General features: G+C 38.8%; 1 protein-coding gene across 3 annotated transcripts in view; it reads left to right on the top strand.

The window, feature by feature from the left end:
• The window catches only part of SNCAIP (synuclein alpha interacting protein), a 93322-nt gene extending 71235 nt beyond the window's left edge, over window positions 1-22087 (top strand). For 2 of the 3 annotated variants that reach the window (XM_051789357.1, XM_051789358.1), the window contains exons 8-12: window positions 4138-4307; window positions 11368-11460; window positions 13905-14967; window positions 16663-16733; window positions 21522-22087. In XM_051789357.1, coding sequence (XP_051645317.1) covers window positions 4138-4307; window positions 11368-11460; window positions 13905-14967; window positions 16663-16733; window positions 21522-21606 — 1482 coding nt within the window. In that variant the 3' untranslated portion in view covers window positions 21607-22087. The remainder of the gene's footprint in view (window positions 1-4137; window positions 4308-11367; window positions 11461-13904; window positions 14968-16662; window positions 16734-21521) is intronic. The other variant, XM_051789359.1, reaches the window with a different exon arrangement.
• The last annotated feature ends 872 nt before the right edge of the window (window positions 22088-22959 follow it).

The following is a 22959-nucleotide window of genomic DNA, read 5'->3' as shown; positions in this document are numbered from 1 at the left end:
CTCCTCATGAGACTTCCACAGCTCTGTTCCCCTTCTCTGGACTCACTCCAGCACCTCAATGTCTTTCTTGTAGTGAAGGGCCCAAAACTGAACACAGGATTTAAGGTGCAGCCTCACCAGTGCCCAGTACAAAGGGACTGTCAGTTCCCAAGTCCTGCTGGCCACAGTATTGCTCATACAAGCCAGAATACCATTGGCCTTCTTGGCCACCTGGGCACACTGCTGGCTGATGTTCAGACGGCTGTCAACCAGCACCCTAGGCAACTTTCCAGACACTCCACTCCAATCCTGTCACACTGCATGGGGTTGTTGGGGCCCAAGTGCAGGATCTGACATTTGGCCTTGTTGAACCTCATACAACTGGCCTCATCCCTTCAATCCAACCTGTCCAGATTCCTCTGCAGAGCCTTCCTGCCCTCAAGAAGATCAACACTCCCACCCAACCTGGTGTCATCTGTGAGCTTACTGAAGGTGCACTCAATCTCCTTGTCCATGTTGTCAGTTATATGAAACAGGATTGGCCCCAATACTGAGCCCTGAGGAGCCACACTAGTGACCAGCCACCAGCTGGTAACTGGTGGTAACTCCATTCACCACCATGCTCAGGGCTCTGCCATCCAACCAGTTTTTCACCCCATGAACAGTACACCCACTCATACCATGGGAAGCCAGTTTCTCCAGGAGAATGCTCTGGAAAACAGTGTCAAATGTTTTACTAAAGTCTGGGTAGATGTCATGCACAACCTTTTACTCATCCTTTTGTCGCCAAAGATCAGGTCTGTCAAGTAGGACCCACTTTCATAAACTCATATTGACTGGGCAAGATCCCCTGGTTGTCCCGTACTTGTTGCATGGAGACAGTCAAGACAATCTACTCCATGAGCTTCCTTGGCACTGAGGTTGCGCTGACGGGCCTATGGTTCCCTGGATCCTGTTTCCCACCCTTCTTATAGATGGGTGCCACATTTGGCAACTTCCAGTCATAGGGACCTCCCTTGCTGATCAGGACTGCTGGTAAATGGTTGAAACTGAAGCAACATAACTTTGTGTTGAATTGCAGACATACTCCCTGTCCATCAAATCTGCTAGAGCCACTAGTCACAGGAGTACATTTCCGTATTTGTGTTGTGGCCACTTTGAGTGAAAACTATTTGAAGAAGAAATAATAATAAAATTATTCCAGGAAATTGCAGAAAGGTATTTGATAAACAAATTACTCACTGGAGAAGAACAGATAAAAGAGTAAATAACCACTTGGCAGAAAGGCAAAAAATAAAAATTAAAGTTCTCTCCCACATTAGGGAGGAAGACATGTCCAAAAAGGAGCAGTAATTCTCAGAGTCAAAAGACTCAGATATATATCAGTAAACATACTAGTCCTGTTACCACATATGAACTGATCCACATAACCTTTTAGGTCACTGCAAGTACAGAAGATTTGTATTAGTCCAACCCTAAAAGAAATACCGTTAGTCTGTAATAAGCTTCAGAGCTGCTGATTATGATTATGATTATGATTATGATTATTATTAATATAGCAATCTATTTATAGATCTGGACACAGAGAAGACATAACTCCATAAAAGCCAATTTGAGAGTGTCACATAATAAAAAAGAAAAACAGGTCATAGCTGAGCTGAATGAATAGACTTGAAAAGAAGACAGTGAAATAGATTTGGGGGATATGACTATCTCTGCATTTTCTCATTAAGGGGGTGTGTCTTTTTTTTTTTTTTAAGATGAGAAGAATAGACATTGTAGAAACCTGTATGAGAATAATGTAAACGAATTATCACATCCATTCTGCATCTAGTGGTTTTATTATTGTACTGTAGACAATGACTATGATCAGATGGGAAAAAAATGGATAGAAGAAATGTTTATGATTTACTGTCAGGGAGCACCATTGTGGTAGAGGGTGTACTTAGGGTTGCTATACAGTGTGTGTTTAGGGTTGCTATCTCAACAGTGCCTCACTGAGATGTACAGTGCATTTGAAAAAGAAGTGAGTGTAGATGATTTTGAACAGAGTGGTGACATCTACAGGCTGTTCTCATGAATAAAAATAAACCAAAAACAGACTAGCCCTTTTTTCCTGTGAGGAATGAACCTTAATAAATGCCTTAGAATTCTTAGGATTATATATTTTAGATAAATATACAAATCAGCAAGTGCTTTGTGTTGAAGCCATGAGAAATAAGTCATGAAAATATTTAATGATGATAAAAGTATGCAATGTTAGTTATGTTGCTTCACTAACACCTCACAGTCTTAAGTGTAGTTGATATTTTGTTGTGCTGTGAAACAAAATAAACCCTCTGCTCAATAGGCTTATACTCTAATTTAAAACAATGTACAGTGAATAATCTGGTAAGAAGAAAGAAGTCAATGAGGAGACAAGGAAATTATAAGCAGCAGCATAAAAATGGAGAGTCACAGTCTTTCAGTGATTCCCTGGAGCTCTCATTCACCGTGTTTATGAGCAAATGACACTGCTATCATGTTCCTAACTATAAGATTACTTTCTGCAAGGTCATAACTCTCCCTCCCTTATTTTCTTTCTTGATAAATTAAACCCATGAGATACAGTGCAAGAGTGTTCATAACTTTCCTTTCTGTGTGGTTTTAGCAGACCAGGCAGACCAGCATTCTCCTTTCTCAGATCGCTGTGCCTGCTGTTTGTGGTCAGAAGGTCACTCTAATCATCAGTGGCTTACCAGCTCTGCTTGGATAACTCAAGCAAGAGCTCAGCTCTTCTGCATGTGTATGTATAATGTTAATAAGCTGTAGGTTTTGGGTGTATTATGGTGTTGCTCAGAAATTTTCCTGAGTTCTATGATCAATGTGTGTCAGAGCATTGCTGAGAACATTTAGGTCCTATCCTGTGTTCTTCAGTAATCCAAAAACTATGTAACACTGATTATCACAAACAGATTATAAAGAGTGAAGACTTGGCCTCAATTCTTGCTTCAGTTATTGTGTGTCTTGAGTCAGCCTGACAGAACTTCTTATGCTCTTAGAATGCTCTGTATTCAAGTCCCAAAGTAACTCAAATGTCATGCTCACAACCTGGATGGTTCTCCAGCAACAACCTAATCTTCTCTGATAGTACTGTGAGTAACATGGGGATATACATCAGAATATAAGGCATAATTTTTCTTACGGACTAAAAGCTGACCCATATTTCAGTATGTCTTCAAGAGAAAATAGGGATTAGCCAAGCAAGTGCAAAGCAGTGAGACTTCTTTTATCATTAAGAAACCAAAATTCTCACCAGATTGATAAAATCATTGTGCAGATCTTTTTCTGCAATAAGAAATTTGTGCCTGTCTGACCTAAAGTATCTGCCTTGCCTTTCATATCCAAACATCACTTAGCTAAGGAACCAGGACACTGAGACTGCTCTACTGAGTGTTTTAAATGTAGGGATTCTGCTGTGGTAAGAAAATGAGAGGTAAACCACAAAAGGAGTCAGCAAATACTGTAGCAGTGACATTCCCAAAAGATTCTAAGGGTGTGGAGATCCCAAGAGCAGCTACTAGACTTGGTAAGCCATTACACTCATCACCACCCACTATAAACTGATGGGCACACTGCTCTGGACCCTGATGTTATCTAGAACTTATGTCCTTTGAATTGCACTTGCCTGTGTCTTCTTTTCTAGGTCTGCTATGTGTTAAGTTATCACCATTTTCTGTAATGCATTATTACTGTGGTGCAGGAGAGAATTAATAGGTGACCTAATGAAAGTCCTCTGTTTTCATTTGATGATCTCACTCACTTTATGAATGCTACAAGTGGTACTATGCTGTGTAAACAAATGAGCAGAAAAATTTATTGAGTAGAAGTGCAAGGGGAGAGGAAGAAATAATATAATATTTTTATAGCTCTTCTGAACCACAGCTCACTCTTCTATGTTATTGTTGCACTAAGGGGTAGATTTTAGTGGTATGTGGTTTGAGTTCAAGCTGCATACAGGCTTGTCAGTGACTGAATTTTTAAAATTACTGGCTCAGACTAACATTTTCAGGCATTTTATTCAGGAGTGTTTTGCATCCAGCCATTCTTGTGATGATTAGAAGTCACAGCAGAGACTTATACTTAGAGATGTCACTGTTCCCTTTTATGTTTTTACAGACACTGGTTGAATATGGAGCAAATGTCACCATGCAAAACCACGTGGGAGAGAAACCCTCACAAAGTGCTGAGCGACAGGGGCATACCATGTGTTCCCGCTACTTAGTAGTTGTGGAGACGTGTATGTCATTGGCCTCTCAGGTTGTCAAGCTAACTAAGCAGCTGAAGGAGTAAGTGTTTCTTTGTTAGCAGAGTGATTGATCTTAAAACAATACCCTATTTCATATTCAATTTATTTGCAGTGTCTGTTTTCTGCTTCATATATATGACATTTTCAAGTCATATTTCTACTTTATTTCTCTGCTCTTTCCTACTCTCAAGTATTTACCCTTTCACCTTTAGCAGCTCAATTTTTCAGCTGTTTTCTTTGTGGCAGTTTGCTATGAACATAGATGAAAGGAGCGGGAAATGAAAAAGGTATATATGAAGCAATCCAGTTCCTTTCCTTTGCATACCTTGGGATCACATCATTACTGGTCATGGTTTCTGTTCGCATAGCATGCTTTTGTATACAGTGAGTGGGTCTTCCCACTTACAGTGCTGGGTGTTGATGCTGGGAGGAATAGTAGAAATGGTAGTTGGAGGGGTTTTTTCGGACTTGGAAGGTCACCAAAGCCCACAATGGCTACTGAGGAAATATCTTCTGTTCTGTTTGTCCTTCATATGAACTGGTTTTAATATTTTAGTATGATTTTTATTAAACATTCTTTAAAGAACCTGTTATTTCGAAACACAAAATTTTGCAATTGCTTTCTTTAGTTGTAGGTGCAGTTACTGTGACTTACCATGTCAATAGGCTCATAAGAGTCTTAGAAACCATCAACACTGCCATAACGTTGTTCCAGTTTAAATATGTGATCAAGACCTTGTCAGCTATCACAGTCCATGAAACTGACTTCTGAAAATCCCATGTTTAGAGAAGACCATATCATTTTATGCAAGCAGCATGTAGCTAATTTTACTGGGTATAAATTATAAGACTCTGCTAGTAGGGAAGCTGTAGAGTGGCCTCAGTGAGAACAGATGAGAGGCTACTCTTTGCTGGACACAACTTTCTGCAACAGGTCCACTTCGGGACACAGCTATGACTATAGATCAATCTATAGTGAAGCACCTCTGTGAAAATATATTTAAGAAACGGCAGAAAATGCCAGAGAGAAGAGAAGAGAACAGGAGAATGACAAACAGAGGGGACAGCAAGGTCAGAGGAGCTGGAGGCACACTATGTTGGCGAAGGCACATCCCCAAAGGGACTGTGGCCCATAGAGTTCCACGGTAGAACAGGGACATCCCTCGAAAGGACTACAGCCCATGGGTAAGTCCACACTGGTGATTTCCTGAATGGACTGCAGCCTGTCAAGGACCCACACTAGAGCACAGGAGAAAGTGGAGAAAAAGGGAGCAGCAGTGAAAAACTGCTACACATGAACCCTGACCTGTGCTGCATGTTGGCTCACTGAAGAGACTGGGTGTAACCTGCAGCAGTGACAAGGGGGAAAGAGAGGTGTCTGGAGTAAAGCCTGAGAACTGGGGAGAGTTGGATCTAGCAGTGCAGATAAATTTGAGCTTGCAAAAGGGGAGGATAGATGTTTTAAATGTCTGTCCGTTTTTATTTCTGCAAACCTGAAGCAATAATTATTTATGCTAATTTTTATGCTAATTGACAATTAATTAAGTTAAATTTCCCAAGTCAAGTCTCTTTTGCCCATGACAGTAGCTGGTAAATGATCTCCATGTCTTTACATTGATATTTTCTTTTTGTGATATCTTCATTATTCTTTAACATTGATACTGTCAAAAATACAAACAGTAAACTGAGAATTATTATAATTTTCAGTTTTCATAATTTCACAGTCTGACACTGTTCCCTGGGTATTTTAAAGTACCTGTAAGTTGGTTCATTTGCTGAAAAATAAAATCAGCTGACGTAAAGGAAAAAAAAATAGAATCTAGGGCATTTCCTAAGTAGGCTGCATTAGCATCTGACACAATATATAATGAAATTTATTTTCCCCATTACTCAGTAGAAAAAAAAAAAGGAAACACACACCAGGAGGTAGAAATGGCAACCACAGAGTCTCCATGTTTCAGTTCTTTTCAGTCTCACCCAGTACTTGATATAAGTGTTACTTTTCTTATATAAGGGAAAGACTTCTTATGTCAGTCAACAGGCTCTCACCCCCACAGAAACAGTCTAGTTGTGACTTTCATGACAAAAATATTAACACTTTTCCAAGTCTCCCCACTGTCATCTCATAGATTGTATCCATAGGAAGTAATTTAAATGATTCTTATCTGATCCCTGATGGGTTTCTTTGCTTGTTTCAACTGGAATTAAATCTGCTTCCCTTCATCAGTCTATTTTTCAGGATTCAGATTAGTTCCAGTAAGTGCAGCAGCAACCTTTTCTTCCTCTTCTACAGAGAGATGTCTCTTGTGCAACCCTGTTGCAGTTTACTGAGGCAGTGAAATATTCTGTTTTCTGCTTGAAAGAGCAGCTTCTGCATGGCTATTTGGGCTGCAGGCCCCAGGCTGTGAGTGGTTTTGATAGAAGCAATGGACCATGTTCAGAGGCTCATGCTCAGGAGGCAGAGAGGATGATGGAAAAAGGCTCTTGCCCTGTTTGCAATGCTCATCCTTCTTAAAAATCCAAGAATGGTATGAAGTGCCTGTCTGCAGCAGCTTCTCAAAGGGACCTTTAGCATAGCATGAGAATCCATTGGCTGCAGCACCTCTGAAGATCCTGAAAACATCAGAAGGCAACAGATAGAAGTCCAGTGTACAGTCTAAGTCAGTTCAAATGGCTGTTATGTAGGAATAGCTCCGACTTGGGCAGCTGAACTAACTTTCTTGTATTTTCTCCACTACTTTTGCAAGTGTCAATGAACACTGTTCTAGAGACAAAAGAGGTATGGTTGTATCATGATGGATTACCTGAACAATCAGTATCAACACTGAAAGCCCTTATGTGCTTTCTAGCCTTTCCTGAGCTGCTGTAAACATGAGCTGATCATGCAAGATGCTGAAGGAACGTGAGGGGAAGCTGTAGGAGGAGCTGCTGAGGTCGCTTGGTCTGTTCAGCCTGGAGGAGACTGAGGGGAGACCCCATTGCAGTTTACCACTTCCTTGTGAGGGGACAGGAGGGACAGGCACTGATCTCTTCTCTGTGGTGACCAGTGACAGGACCTGAGGGAACTGCATGAAGTTGTGCCAGGATAGGTTTAGGTTGGATATTAAAAAGAGGTTCCCCACCCAGAGGATGGCTGGGCACTGGAACAGGCTCCCCAGGGAAGTGGTCACAGCACCAAGTCTGACATGGTTCAAAAAGCATTTAGATGATACTCTTGGGCACATGGTGTGACTCTTGGGGATGGTCCTGTGCAGGTCTAGGAATTGGACTCGATGATCCTTGTGGGTCCCTTTCAACGTGGCATATTCTGTGATTCTGTGATTTCATGATTCTGAGTGGGTCATTAATAAGGCATAAGAGTCTTTCTCAGATAACACAATGTCTCCAACCTCAGGAAGACTGGAATGGTTGATATTGTGCAAGAAGAAAAGCAGCAAAGAAACTTAAACAAGCACCTATCTTCAAAGGTCTTAACCCAAAGAAGGATGTACCATCTTTCATTCTCTTTTTATGAGCTTTTCCAATCATGAAGGCAACACAGAGCAGTTCTGGAGAGAAGTTATTCCAATCCATCACACTATTTGAAGCCATTCCTGAAAGAAAGGCACAAAACAAAAACAATAAAATCACATTTTTCCAGAGTGTTCACATCTTTCAGCTCTTTGAACCAAAGCAGATCAACTGACAAATACAGAGGAGTATAACAAAATGTTCTGAGCTGGGTCTAAGTATCCATTCAGAGAGAAAAGCCTTTTTTTTACATTTTATTTTTCAATTAAAAAAAAAAAGAAAGAAGGAAACAAGCAGTTAGTACTGATGTTCCAAGACCTTCACAAGAGGATTAACTGAGAGTTTTCCCCAACAGAGCAAAAGAACCAAGAAAATCTTTCCATAGGTAGAAAGGAATGTGATCCACAAAATCTTGCTGTTACTGTCTTCAAACTGCAAGCTTTGCTTTACATCTCTTCATAATTGCAGAAGTTTGGTCAATCCAGTACAACTTTCTGAACTAAACAAAATACTTAGGACAGTCACAAGAGTTTCTCAAAGAAACTATACTAAATAGTCTGCTTTTGTTTTACTTCCTGAGCTCTCCATAGGTCTTACAATCTTACTTACTCCTTCACTGACTTTATCTACCTAAAAAATCCTTAGTTGCAAGTGTGGAAAATTCCTGCCTACAGTATGACTTTTATTGTTTGGGCTTTCCTGGTCTGAAGAGACCATGTCAAAATTAATGACATAAAATGATTGGTTCCATAGACTTATTTTACAATGCTACTTGCTGATGGACCTGCATTCTGAAATGGTTTCACTGTCCCACATTTATGGACCTGGATGTGTATATCAGTTTAACAGAGACACTTACAGATTCTTTTGATACACTTTCAAGACAAAATCTCTGGCAAGGCAAAGATCAAAACAAACCAGGAGTCAAAAAATGAAGTTGAGAAAATAATATCTTCTGTTGCTATCACTTTTCTATGTTCTGTAAAAGAAATCCATGATTTTCCTGGAACCTCACAGGAATAGCTGTAAAAATAGCTAAATTTTTTATGGTAAAATGTGTGCAAGTTGCTGGGTTTTTGGTTGGTATGGGGAGTTTTTTGTGGTATTGTGTATTATATAGACACATGGTAAGAAACTCAATGTAAACTTTACAATGTTCATCTTTTTCTTACTTAGTTAAGCCATTCTGTTTTCTGCTTTGTATAGTGGCCATTCTTGTTTTATTTGAAAAAATGGAGAAATAAGAAAACATATTATGAAAGATGCTTCAGTAGTGCCCAGTGCCTCAGCCTATTCCCTGCTGAGTTACTGAGCTCCCTGATTTTATTAGGAGGTAGTTGGGGTCCACAGCTGTCTAAGTAGACACAGAAGAGTCCTTACATATTACTGAATGGGAACATTGTCTAAGGTAAGACCCAGAATTTGTCCACTAAGTATAATAAAGTAAGTAGACTCTCTTAGCCCAGAAGCTACCGTGATCTTATCTCCTAAATCAGTCTGGTTTTAATACTTTGCAGTGTTGCTATTCCAAGAAGCTGTGATGCCTTGTTTCCAATATTATCTTAGGTATATATGTGTATGTTATATATCTTTAGGCATAGTGCTGGCAAGATGTGTTAGTTTATGTGAGTTATACACTAACTAGAACTGTGAAAATGGAGGAGACTTCAATTCTTTTAAAATTGAAATGTTTAAGTGGAATGAGAATATTATCTCAGAAGAAGACATATCAGAAATTTCCACTAAAGCTAAAAACATTAAACACATTAAAAACTGTTAGCTGCGTTATTTAGGTATTTTAAAAAAGAAATTAAAAGAAGGATAAAACACAAAAAAACCCCAGAGAAATTTCATCCCAACCTAATTTCGAATGAAAATTTCCCTGGTTCTTAAAAGAGAGTATCTCGGGATCTGCAATATAAGCCAGTGTTGACAGATGGTAGGAGTAATCTTAAAATAGTCCAAGGAAGTGTGTAGGCTAGAAGAAGGAAGATGGAAAATTAAAGGAAGAAAGGATCTACATAAAGCATGGCTGTATTGTAAAATGCGATGGCAAGGCAATATGTCAAGGTCACACCTTTATTTCTGTAGCACTTTTCAAATCCACTTTGATATATTAAAAGTAAAACATTTGTTTTCTGCCAACCCTGCAAGTACAACCTTTAGTTTAAAAAGTCATCTGGATTCTTTCTGGCTTTGACATTGCCAGTTATAAAGGCTTCATTTGGAACTCCACTAAATCTTCTGCTCATGGCATGCAAGCTAGGAAAGTGTCCAGCTCACTGTTTGAGAACTGTCTTAGTTCTGCAGATCCAACAAGAATAAAAGTCCTAAAAACATATTACTTATGCAGCAACAGAAGCAAAGTCTGGGAGAAGCAGATAAAAAGTCATTTTCCCATGGTCATTTCATCAGGACCAGGGAATAAAACACAATATACCAATTCTGTTTGATAGCATATGTACAGTAATAAAAAGCTCTAAGTCTCTTGTTTTCCAGTAGTTCCCAATAATTCTGTCTGTGCAGTGTTTAGAAGGACTGGAAATTACAGGTCGCTAAACAAGATTGAATGTTGTCTGTGGTGGTCAACAAGCTGAAGGAGTGTTTTGATGTTAGAATGGAAAGTCTGAATTGTATGGGAGCAGGGAAAGGGAGAAGACCTTTTTGTGCCAAATTGTTCTATTCTATCATTCTTGTAAAGCTACTTGAGGGTTTGTAGGTTATATTGTTCAACTGAGTCCTTCCTATGGAAATAAGTATATTGCAGGACAAGAGATATAGTGATTGCACACGATAAATGTTAAATGTTGTTTCTAGAATGGATATCACTCTCATATTACTAACAATTTTTAGGTACTATTACCATTTTTTGAGTGTTGGTTTCTAAAACTATTTACAAAACAATCACAACACCACACTGAAAGTGATAAACGGCATTAGGTATAGCACTACTGGGTGCTATAAGATGGATGCAGAGCACAAGTAGGACCTTCAGTAAGGTTGGGCAGCAAGCAGATGTGGCACAGAGGTCATACCTAACTCCATCGTGCAGCTGAAGATTGGACCAGTCCTTTCCATGGGCAAAGGCTCCTCTCTGAGTTCATTTGCAGATAGAAGAGGAGAGAACAGTTGTCTCAGCTGTTGCTTAGCTGAATAAAAGTCAACCACCAAACATCGGAAGTGACTGTTAAATGTGTCCATTTTCTATTCCTTTCTACAAACAAGTAAGAGCTAAAGGGCCCTAAGTTTGCTCTGCCAGATCTTTGTATCTGTGAGTCACTCAGTTCCAATTCTCTGCTGCTTATGATCACACACTTTTTCTTATATGAAGTATAATAAATAATCTGACAAGTGAGATTCTCTCAACTGTTCTTGTGCAGTGATTATAAAATGCCAACAGAGATTCAGAAAAAACTACAAACTCTGTATTTTCTTATTTATGAGTTCTCTGTTTACTTACTACATAAAGTACAGATGAAGAGGATTTCTTCCTTTAATACAAAGTTGAAAGGATAGTATCTGTTACCCCGCAGATTACTAATGCAGACAGTTTTACAATTTGAGGTAAACAGTCTTAAATTTTCTTACAGGCAGACGGTGGAACGTGTGACATTACAGAACCAACTCCAGCAACTTTTAGAAGCCCAGCGGTTGGAGGGCAAGTCACTGCCCACATCCCCAAGGTGAGGTGGGGGAATTGTGCTGCAGTCTGGATTTGCACATTTTCCTGGTGTATCAGTTATCAGGAGAAGTTGTGATGTGGCTAAGTAGTAAATGTGTTCTGTAAAGAAAATGTGGGTGTTTTACCTTGTGGGCTCAAAGGTGAGCTTCTGGAATTTGGCAGTGTGTAATGTTGATAAATGCTGGAATTTTTGAGTATGAACTAAATAGTCCCTGTTTCCCAACAGAGTGAAAACCAGTTTTACAGTGAAATATACTATATTTTGAATTAGATGAACAGCAGAGGATCCTAGAAATCTGTAGGAAAGTTGTAAAGTTTGACCTCGTGTTGATCCACTGTACATTACTGCTAGCAGTAAGTTATAAAGCCAGTTACCAACAAATCCTGCTTTCAGATTAATAAGGCTCTTTACGCTCATTAAATCTTTTACCTGCAGTAGCTTGAATAAAAAGTGAAAACTCTAGAAATTTTATGTATTGCTTATGTATCATGTCAGAAGTTGGAGAAAGAAACTCAAATGACGTTTCAAACATTAAAGAAGAGGAAGGTGAAGACTGAGGACTGGATCTCTGACAGTGTGATGCATGGAAGTCAAGCAAGCCCAGTTTCTCACTCACAGCAATCTGAAGATTACTTTGAAAAGAAGTAACTCACATGCAAAGAGAACTCAGTTTATCATTATCTTCTAATACATTTTCCTCTCTGGAAGACATACACAGTGGTTCTCCTTGTTTCGGAGTTGTTAGGAAGCTACATCTGTGTTTAAGTAGCCAGCATAAAAGCTTCTGCAGGCATTGATGATCACGGCCTTGGGTTATCAAGTATGAACTCAGAGGACGAGTGACTGCTTTTTTTTGATTCTCACAGAATCTCAAGCATTTTTCTGTACAAATGCTCCATGTCCCTGGATTTCATGTGTCATTGTTTCAGGCAAGTGCAGATAGTTACAATAGTAGATAACAAAGACATTGGGATTGCAGATGCATTTGTGTAAAGGAACTTCAGCTAGGAAAGGACTGTAAACTCCGAACTCCTGCTGAAGTAGAAAACCACACTGGAAAGAGGGGTTTTTTGTTTTTTTTTTTTTTGAATTTTTGTCTTCCCTGTCTGCTAGCTTAGTAGGTACAATGGGACCAAATGTTGTCTTCCAGTTCATTTGGTTTCTGTGATTTTTGCTGGTTGGTCTTTCCAAGTGGTCTCACATCTGAGTACTGCTGAACACCAGGACTGTTTTACTTTCAATGTCAGGTAAGATAAGGTGAGAGCAGATCTCTCAGCATTCACTATTTCTGTAAAAGAGTGGGTTTCAATATTATTTTAGTTAAGTGAGCAAGTCTGAAAATTGTACTCTGTTTATTTTATTTCATGGTTGGCTACTATTTTTCCTTCCGGTTAGAACTCACTTGTGGATATCATCATCCTCCAAGGAGTCAGTAGCAGATCTAAAAGAACCTATCCCTTTTGCTGAGAATGTCTACTATAGATAAATGCGTATTCTTTAGTGTCTGTTTTGGTTAGCATAGGAAAAAAAGCACTAAGGGAATTGAAAATGAAGTGGGTAGTACAGGCATGTGAATTTTTTACACTGTGAGAATATGGACTCAGCAGAGCAGAAGCTGCTTGCCTGCCTCACACTGACTTTAATTTTGTCATCTTGTTCTTGCATAGTGGAAAATTGGTTTAAAATAAGAATGTATATAAGTATTATGAGCTCTAGCATATGTCACAAGGAAAGAAAAGGTCTCTGTAATTTACATTCTTTGCAAACTGGGCTTATGTCAAATTGCTGTTTCCTTGCTATAAAACATTTGGAGTTCTAAATTTAATTTATTATTCTAATAGTGTTGAAATACATTCTTGTCACCTTTCTCTTGCTTTTCAGTATTTCATATCTGAAAAAGTTTTGAGTGCAAATGGCCCTGACTTTTTATGAGGTCTTATACGGCTATTAGTACCAGATGAAGTGTAGATATATGAAATCATTGCAATGTGGAGAACTAGTCCTTTCACAGTACTTAGAATAAGCTACTTTTATATTATGATGTGACTTGGATAGGAGGCATTTGACCTTGTGCAGGTTTCTTTGCCTTTTAAAACACGACAAAATATGAAACAATTCCCATAAATAGGAAACAGTAGTTTCTCTAGAGTTTTCCTCATAAAGTCATATTTGGTGTTTAAATTTAAATTCTAAGTTTTGATTATAAGGAGTTTTCTTTGTAAGAGAAAGTGAAGGTCCTCAGATCCTGAATAGGAGTGGAAACAGGGTTACATCCTTCTTTATGTAATCTTTGCTGTAGCATCATAGTAATAAATTCCATGTGAGTAGCAATGAAGAGGATACGTAACAAGAAGCTGAGACAGACAAATACACGGGAAATGGCAATTTCACATTTTAAATATGCATTAATTTCACTGTGGTGTTTCTTCTTTTTTTTCTTTAAGCTTGCCATCATCTCCCGCTTCTGGCAAACCCCAGTGGAAACCGTCTGAAGCAGATGAATTGTCTCCACCAAAAAGTAAATTGAACACCCAAGATGGGATTCAGATTCTTGGCAGCTTGGGAACTTCTAGTCGCACTCGAGCCAAGATAAAAGATGAGGACTCAGATAAAATCTTGCGTCAGTTGTTGGGGAAGGAAATATCTGAAAATGTCTGTATGCAGGAAAAGCTGACTTTGGAATTTCAGGATGCTCATGCATCCTCCAAGAATGTGAAGAAGATTTTGCCAGAGAAAAGGGAGTTGAAGTTAGCCCGACTGAGGCAACTGATGCAGCGGTCTCTCAGCGAGTCTGATACAGATTCACCTAATTTTGAGGACCACAAGAACACTCCTGTGAAAAGAACTGACAAACCAAGACCTCAGCCTATAGTGGAGAGTGTTGAGAGCACAGAGAGTTTGAACCTGATGCTTAAGAAACACACTTCTGCGGCAGGACGCCGCTTCCCCTTTGGTATCAGGGTCTCTAAGTCTGTGGATGGTCACAGTCCTTCCCCTACTTCAGAGAGCAGTGATCCCGATAACGAAGCCCTGTATCAGTCTGGTACGGTACCTCAGAACCAGTTTTGTGGAGACAACTCTCCGTCCAGCTCGGATAGTGCCACTGCTCAAAAGGTTGCCACAAGCCCTAAGAGTGCTCTCAAGTCTCCATCTTCAAAGCGCAGAACGTCTCAAAATTTGAAACTTCGTGTAACTTTCGAGGAGCCTGTGGTGCAGGTGGAGCTAGCAGAGTCAGAACTAAATGAGGAAAAGGATAAAGACCAGAGCAAAGGACTCATGCGGGCTCCACCCAGCTCTGGGGAGCATATAGGGGATCAGCTGAAAAGGCCTTTTGGAACCTTTCGGTCCATAATGGAGACACTGAGTGGCAACCAAAATAACAATAACAACTGTCAAACAGCAAACCAGGTCAAAACCTCATCGACGCTGCCTTTTACCTCATCAGGAAGGAAGACAACAGACAGCAAGGGAAATCCAGCAGTTCTCTCAAAAGGAAGAAACAAGCCAGTGAGTGCACTGAAAGAAGGAAGGGCCTTTTTTTTTCTAGTCTCTTTAAGTAATGAATAAATTTGACAGCTTCTTCCTCTTGCCTTTCTATAGCAAAAGGATGCACACAAATACTTTATTGTATTTGACCTGTATAAATCCCTTTTAATTTTGGAAGGCTTTTCTGAGGAGTGGCAGGTGTTGCTTGTCTGTACAAGACTGTACAGTCTGTACTCTTAGAGCATGTGGTTCACATATTCTGTGTTTAAAGCTTTCTACTAAAATGTGATTCACATGGAAATGATGTTTGATATTGCACCGAGTGACAAAACTTACAATGAGAATGTCACTCTTGAAACCATGGGATATCTGAGGAGTAAATAACTGAAGGACTCGCCCTGGCCTGTCCTATAGCCAAGACTTGATGAGAAATACAACCAGGAAAAATTGCAGAAATGGTCCTTCTGGCTTCTGTGTGAGTTACAGTGTTATTTGCCCACCTTCTCCTCATAACAGAGTCTTCTTGTACCAGAGCATATGGTTGGTCTGTAGCAAAATGTACTGGATCCAGATCATCCCCTCTTTGCAGTCAACACAATGTCCTTTCTGGGATCCCAACAGACAGAGGAGTGTCCCTCTTGTTTAAAGGAAGGAGAAAATATATCTTTCAAGAGAAAGAGGTATTGAATGAAAGAGACAGAGGGAGGAAATACTGTGGGTGCAGTGTGTTTATAGAGTGGAGAGAAGTACGAGCATCTGGAGATAAAATACAATTGAGAGGGAATGGTAGATGATTTTATTCTCTGTGGAAGTCACACTGGGAGGGAAGGGGTGGATGGAAAGACATGAGGTGGAAAAATAAATTCAAGATGAAAAAAAAAAAAATTTAAAGCGGGCCAATAGCAGGAGAAGAATTGGTGAATTATATACTGTTAAAAGTATGACAAGGTAATGGGAGAAAAACACAGGAAAATCTTAGGCAAAGAGGAGGCAAAATGGGTATGGAAAAGAAACAGTGGAAAGAGAGAATTTGGAAACAGTGAGCAGTCCATGTTAGTGGGTGCTGCTAGAATGGTAGTGGATAGCATACTGTAAAATGAAATGAAATGAAATTAAATGAAATTAAATTAAATTAAAAATTCAAAGGAGAGGAAGCAGGCTAAATTGATGGGGGACTGCATTTCTTAAAGTTTACTGAGAATCACAATATGAACTACTGGTCTGAGTCTTTGAAGACCTGAACCATCTACTTGAACAGCCAGTTTAATATGGAAGTATTTATATAACACAATGGCTTCTTTTTTCAAGTGAGTGATTCAGATTTCATAGTGACAAATGAAAAGACAGTCTGTCTTCAAAGATGTTCTGATAGATTGTAGGGTCATGAGCAGTTTTTGTAGTTCCCTAAGAAATTTGAAGAATTGTGTGAGGTAATTCTAACAGGATTGATGCTTGCACTGTAAAACACATTGTCTGTGAAAAGGCCATGTTTGCATGTCACTCTTGTCAACATCAAAACTGTGGAAAGAATAAATTTTCATACCAACCCAAAGGACCACAGCACACATCTCAAAGAGGTAACAGATTCAGGCATAAAAAGAAATCTGTTGAAACATTACTGTGGCTGTCTGACTGCATGTTTTGGTAGATTTCCATGTTATGCATGTGGTGAGCACAGTGCATGCTTTTAACTGATATGATGTTGTACTTCCTTAGGATCCTTTCTTCAGCTACACCAGTCTTTCCTCTAGCACGTTGAATGAAGAACTTCTGTGTAACTATGCTTGGTATGTGCTTATGCATGCTAATGTTTAGCATCTCTGTTGCTTTGTTTTCTCAAATTGTGTTTGCTAACGTTATTTGTAACTGAAACACTGGAATCTATTGATTCACAAAAAGGGAAGTAGATGAACATCTAAATTCCTAGAAAAGCAGAAATTTATGATGGATTTCTGCTGATGTCACCATTGAACTGGCTACAGAATTCAGTTCCAAGCAAGTACAGAAAGTATTCATACTCATAAATCCACCAGGGTGTATAGCAGACTTTGGCTGAGTATTCTGCCTCCGTTGAATGAAAGTCAAGAACCAGATGAGAATGGAAATTAAATTTCCTCTCATGAGGAGAGCAAAAAAGACCACAGTTCATCTCTAAATAGAGTACAGAGAACATGAGGCAGAGTGCTCTACTTTAAGTAGTAGTGCTTCAAGTAGTGGTCTTTTATTTTCTCATTTTTCTTACTCTCCCTTAGGTTTTGAACTTAAATCTGTTTTGTAAAAATCTGATTAGCCATGACTGTGTTCAAACTCCTTAATTTGGGGCAGATAAAGATCAGTCCCCCAATGTCCATAAAGACATGTTGGGAAAAGAACATTTAAGCCATTAGAGATTGTCTAAATGAGGGCAGCGAAAAGGATGAAGGGCCTTGAGAGGAAGCCGTACGAGGAGCTGCTGAGGTCACTTGGTCTGTTCAGCCTGGAGCAGATTGAAGGGAGATCTCACTGTAGTCTACAACTTCCTTGTGAGGGGAAGAGGAGGGGCAGGGACTGATCTCGTCTCTGTGGTGACCAGTGACAGGACCCAAGGGAATGGCCTGAAGTTGTGTTGGGGGAGGTTTAGGTTGGAGGGTGGTTGGGCACTGGAACAGGCTGACAGAGTTCAAAAAGTATTTGGACAGTGCTCTCGGGCACATGGTGTGACTCCTGAGGATGGTCCTGTGCAGGGCCAGGAGTTGGACTCGATGACCAATGTTTATTTTGTAAGCAAATGCGTTCTAAAAATTGCCTGCCATTTTTACTCAACTCTTAACACTCACAAATTCCTTTTTCTTTTTCTGTTAAACTCAGATGTAAAGTTAGTCTGACGTTAGTCATTCTGCAGTTCAGGAGCCTAAATTACTTTCAGATTAGTATTTTTTATATCTAATACATTTGGTTTTTTGTTCACTTATTTGCTAGTGCCAGGACCTTCCCATACTTGAAAACTGAATTTCTGTAATGGAAATGGGAGTTTTGTTCTGAAGTCATTGGCACAGCATATGTGAAACCAGAAACAGAACTGTAAGATTTCCAAGAGGTTTCATTCTCTCCAGAAAACAAAGAGGGGAAACTTGTGCACAAAACTTCACAGCAGTAGTTTGAGGGAGCATCAGTGGTCAGCCTCCAGTCAAAACATCCAGCTGCCTGTCCAGGCCATAGAGGAGTACAAAGCCATTAAGCTCATCCTTATGTTGGAGCTGTCTCCCAAATGTAGCCATTTGTTGTAATTTGGCATTGCCTTGTGTAACTGCTCTTGTGTGAGAAATCCCTGACAACGTGGTATTTCCCAGAAACAGTGAGAGATAGGGAAGGTCTGGCTGCCACTGCAGAGATGTGAAGTCATCTGCTGGGAGGGTGATGGCTGAGCTCCTGATTACACCTCCAGGCACTAATGGTCCAGGCACCATGTCCTGAAGTTGCCCCCATGGCAGTGGACACATGTAGAACCAGAGAGCAGGAAACAAGGAGCAGAGTGCATGAGGAGCACAGTTTGAGGAGACTGTTATGGTACCCACAAATTAGGACAGAAATGGGCAAATTGTGTGCTAGAGTCTGTGGCATGAGATCTCCAAAAATCACATAAGAATGGAAGTTCTGTTATGCTTTTCAGAAATCAGAACACAGACCCAAAGGCTGTCAGAGCTTCTAAGCCAGCCTTGTGATGCCTTTTAGTATCTCCTGTGATTTTTGAATGGGAAAAATGCGTGCCTGTGTTAGTTCACTGCATGATGCCCAGTAGCTGTGAAATTTAAATAATAGAACATCACCATGGTGTGGACTACAAGCCCCTGGACATTATCTAAATTTCCCCTGGGTGGCCTGGGGAGACTGTAATACTGTTTCAGAACTATTTTGAAAAAAACAATTTTCTGGAAAAGAGTATAATCTTTGGTGTTTTAAACCTTTGAAGATTGTTATATTGGGGAATTACATTGCTGGACACAGTTGCAAACCCATTTTAACTCTAGTGCCTTATATAAGGGATTTTATTATCATCTTCTGAAATATGAAGTCATTATACAAAATCTGCCTTCAGAGAGATTAAATTCCTGTCCACCAGTTTCCTGTTTTCTTTTTCTTCAGCTTCTCTTTATTTAATTTTTTTTGGTCTTTTTTGTTTGTTTGTTTGTTTGTTTGTTTAATTTTCATTTAAAATACCCAAATACATCAAGGCTCTGTGGTTTGTTTTTTTCAAATTGGTCACAGCTTAATAGCAGAGGACTGTGCTAGAATTTTTAGTGGCCTTTTTAAGTTTGATACACCCTATTTTTCTGAAAGCCTTGAAGGAAATTTCAGATGTACAGGATGGTTTGGGATAATTTTTCCCCTTTTGGAAGGATTAGCTAGTTTTTGGCAAATTACAACTCCAAGCAAATAGCTGTAGGTTTTTTCCATCTTACATGTATGCCAATGAACAGCTCTTTCCCACACTTTAAGTTATCTGAGAACTGCATTACATTAAAGTAAGCACTAACTCTCCATATCAATACAAAGACCTGTATTTGCTGCAACTGTCAACAGCAAAAATTGCTTCATACGTTGGGGCAATCAGCAGAATCCACTGTCAGATTTCTGTCAGATAGTAAACTGGGCATATTTCTAAAACGGTTAAGTGGATCTAACCTAATCCCACTGCCAGACCTAGTGCTAGATAAATTAAAACTTCAAATATATACTCCAGAAAAAGAATGCTTATCTGTATGTCTCATAAAATAGTAGCAATTCAAGCTAGTACAGTATAACATCAATATGAAAGTAATTTAAACCTTGTCTCAGAAAATTTACATTTGTTCTGTTGTGAACTGCTATGATCATGCATCACTGCTTGCTGCATGAGGGGATTTTTAGTATTTCTGGGGCTATACAGGCACCAGACGATGTGAGAAAATTAATTAGGAATTTCGTTACTAATTAGTAGAATCAGTTATACATTTTCTCCAGGTCACAGTGTTGTCACCTAGAGACGTCTGCATTAGCTAAAAATGATGCTCTCTGAGGTCACATTGCAACTGTAGAGCTACAAACTGGGTTCTTTAGAGTGCCTAGTGAGACTCTACATGGGGGATTCACCAACAGGGGCTTTCAGCACTGCAAGTCTAAGCTCATGCAGTAGTTAATTATCTTAGCCTTAGAAAGCAGCCTTTAATAAAGCTATGCGAGTAACGCTAAACATATTGTTGATAACAGCAATGCATGTTAAGTGCCAAAAAGTAGATATGGCAAAAAGGTAAATGATCCTCTTTTACCTCAATCCCATTCCTACAAAGTCTGCCTCAATTTTGTACCTTTTGCTCTTGCTTTGGGTACATGACAATAGTAATTTAGATGAATAAAGGAGATTTTAAAATAAAATGATCCCTGATGCCCTCTTACCTCTTATTAAGACCCACAACTGTGATCCATGAGAAGGTCAACATCTGTTAAATCCTGAAGTAATCACAAGGTTATTGGGGATATTTGGTTCTTTGTGATGATTGCAGAATGAAATAAATTGATTCCAGTTTATAAGAATCAGGCTCACAAATATGTGAGTTTAAGACAAACTTTTTTGTACATATACTCTTGCCTTCACTGTAGTATCTGTCCTTTGCAGCAGCAAACCAGGTAGTCATTACTGTATTGTAGGAGTTTTGCTGCTTTGCTGTTCAGTAGTATAACTAAAAGTGAGATTTTTAACTGATTTGCAAGTTGCTGTGGACTTCAATTAGTTAGAAGGTTAATTGAAGAGATGGGGAACATGCTGGGAATTCAGAACAAGGACATATCAAAGGAAATGAAAACTAGTGTTGCAAATATGTAGTTATTAATTTTTTCACCCTAATTGGCAAGCTATCATTCAAATCTCATACACGATAGACAGATTTTTAAATTATTTTTTAATTTAAGTTTATCGAGTGGGGAAATGAAAACACGCTATGGAGAAATTATCCTCAACTGTGCTTCTAATAAAATCCTAATTACTAGAATTGAGTTTTTACATAAATTACAATGTTAAAACAGATACAGGCCCATGTCAGAAAGATAATTACTGCTTTCCATTTTTGCTATGGTGTTTGCCTCCATCTTCTACCTAAAGCAGACAGATAGAATAAATACCGTGAATCATCTTCTGAAAGTGTTCATTTCTCTCTGATGATTAGTAATGGGGACAAGATGATTCCATTACAGGCAGAGTCAGAAACCAATAGGATATTTATTGTAGTGGATCTGTTTGTCACTGTGATACTTTTCACTAAAGGGCAAGAAATTTTTTGGTGTTCTGTTCATTATTACCACGACATTACAACAGCACACTAATTAATGCCATGACTGAAAAAGCTCCTCATCATCCCAATGGTTTCCAGGTTTGATTTCAGAATGAAAGCTACAACTCAGTAGAAATATTTTGTGTAGTACATGTCTAGAAAAATAAGCTCAGAGAGAAAGATTAATTCAGACTTCAGTACATGCAAATGGAATAAAACAGTATAAATAAACACAGTGCAAATACCTCTATATTGTTAGTGTTAGCATTAATAACTTTCTTTGTTTTCCAGGCATGATGACATCAACTGTAACAGCCAGAAATCTGTCAGTCAAAAGAGTACAGAAGAGCCAGAGCTGCAGGAATTCTTCCTCTAAACCACGTGATGATGTCTTACTTCATTTGAAATTCCTGAAATATAACCTTTTAAAACACTAATATGAGACATACCCCTCACCAGCAAAACAGCAGCTGTTAGGATGCCTTAATCTGTAGCAGTTAGATCATAAACAAATCTTTTTTATGATATATGTGTATATGTAACTTGTTTGTAAGCTGTGCTATGTAAAGGCATGGGTGAGCAACAGTAATTTGAAAATTGTTATGACACAGGCAACCTCCAAAATGTTTGTTGGGCCACAGAACACATTTTGTACTTTGTGTCTTGCATGGATATATTGCATATACCTTTATTTCCCTTTGTCAGTGGCATATACTGTCAAAGTTTCAGCCAGGACTCTGCCTGCGCAGCTCCTCAGTGAGACCAAGGCAAAAGCATTGATTTTTTTTCCTGAGTATATTTGTCTGTTGTTATTTCTATTTTTTTGTAAAAAGGAAATAAAGATGGTGCTAACAGGACACAATGAGTGCAGATACCTCTCATACTTCATTTCCTCTTTTGAGCTTTAAGTTTTTTATTGTTCTTTTTGGTGTTCATTTGATAATTAGAGAATGTCCAGTACCTGTATTTCAGTTCAGTCAATCGAGTCAAGAATTGCTTTAGTGGTCATTTATCAGCTTTAAAATGTGTCGAAATAAAAAGAAAGTATAAATGCAATTTTAAGTTACCAAGTACTGTTACTTGCAAAACACCAGCAGTGTGCTCAGCTTTGTTCAAATGAGTGAATAATCTGATGAAACTCTAGTCCACATTCTCTCAAAGCTGTCATGATCCTTTTATTGACTGTTCTTTGAACTTTTCAGAGAAAATGAATGATTTCATTTTGTTTCTAGTAAACTATGAGTAGATTCTTCAAATGTATCATACGGCACAGCATCCAAAGCAGAGTACTATACTAGGCAATCTTTACTTGTCACATTTATTTATATCAAATATGTGTATATATGTTTGCTTTATTTTGATTATATTGATTTATTTCCATTTGAAGACTGCTACGGTTTGCTGAGAAAGATCCAAATACATGGGTATTTATTTTACTAACTGTTCTAATAGAACATAGGGAAGTCAAAAGAAGTTTGCCAAAGAAATTTTGTATTTATCAAAAAGACAGTCATAGAATCATGAAGTGGTGGTTTGGGTTGGAAGGGACCTTTAAAGACCATTGAGTTCCAACATCCCTGCAGTGGGCAGGGACATAAAAAGTTATGATATTATAAAGATTAAATTCCTGCAGTTGCAGAACTAGTAACTAAAAAATGTGGACAGGTGAGGATTTTAATTAAATACAATGGAATTGCTTTCTATGCAGTTTCCCATGCCTCTTCTTTTG

The sequence above is a fragment of the Manacus candei genome, unplaced genomic scaffold, assembly GCF_025592945.1.
Source record: "Manacus candei isolate 608988 ecotype Guabito, Panama unplaced genomic scaffold, ASM2559294v1 h1tg000027l, whole genome shotgun sequence".
NCBI lineage: Eukaryota > Metazoa > Chordata > Aves > Passeriformes > Pipridae > Manacus > Manacus candei.
This window is presented reverse-complemented; position numbering and strand designations above follow the sequence as displayed.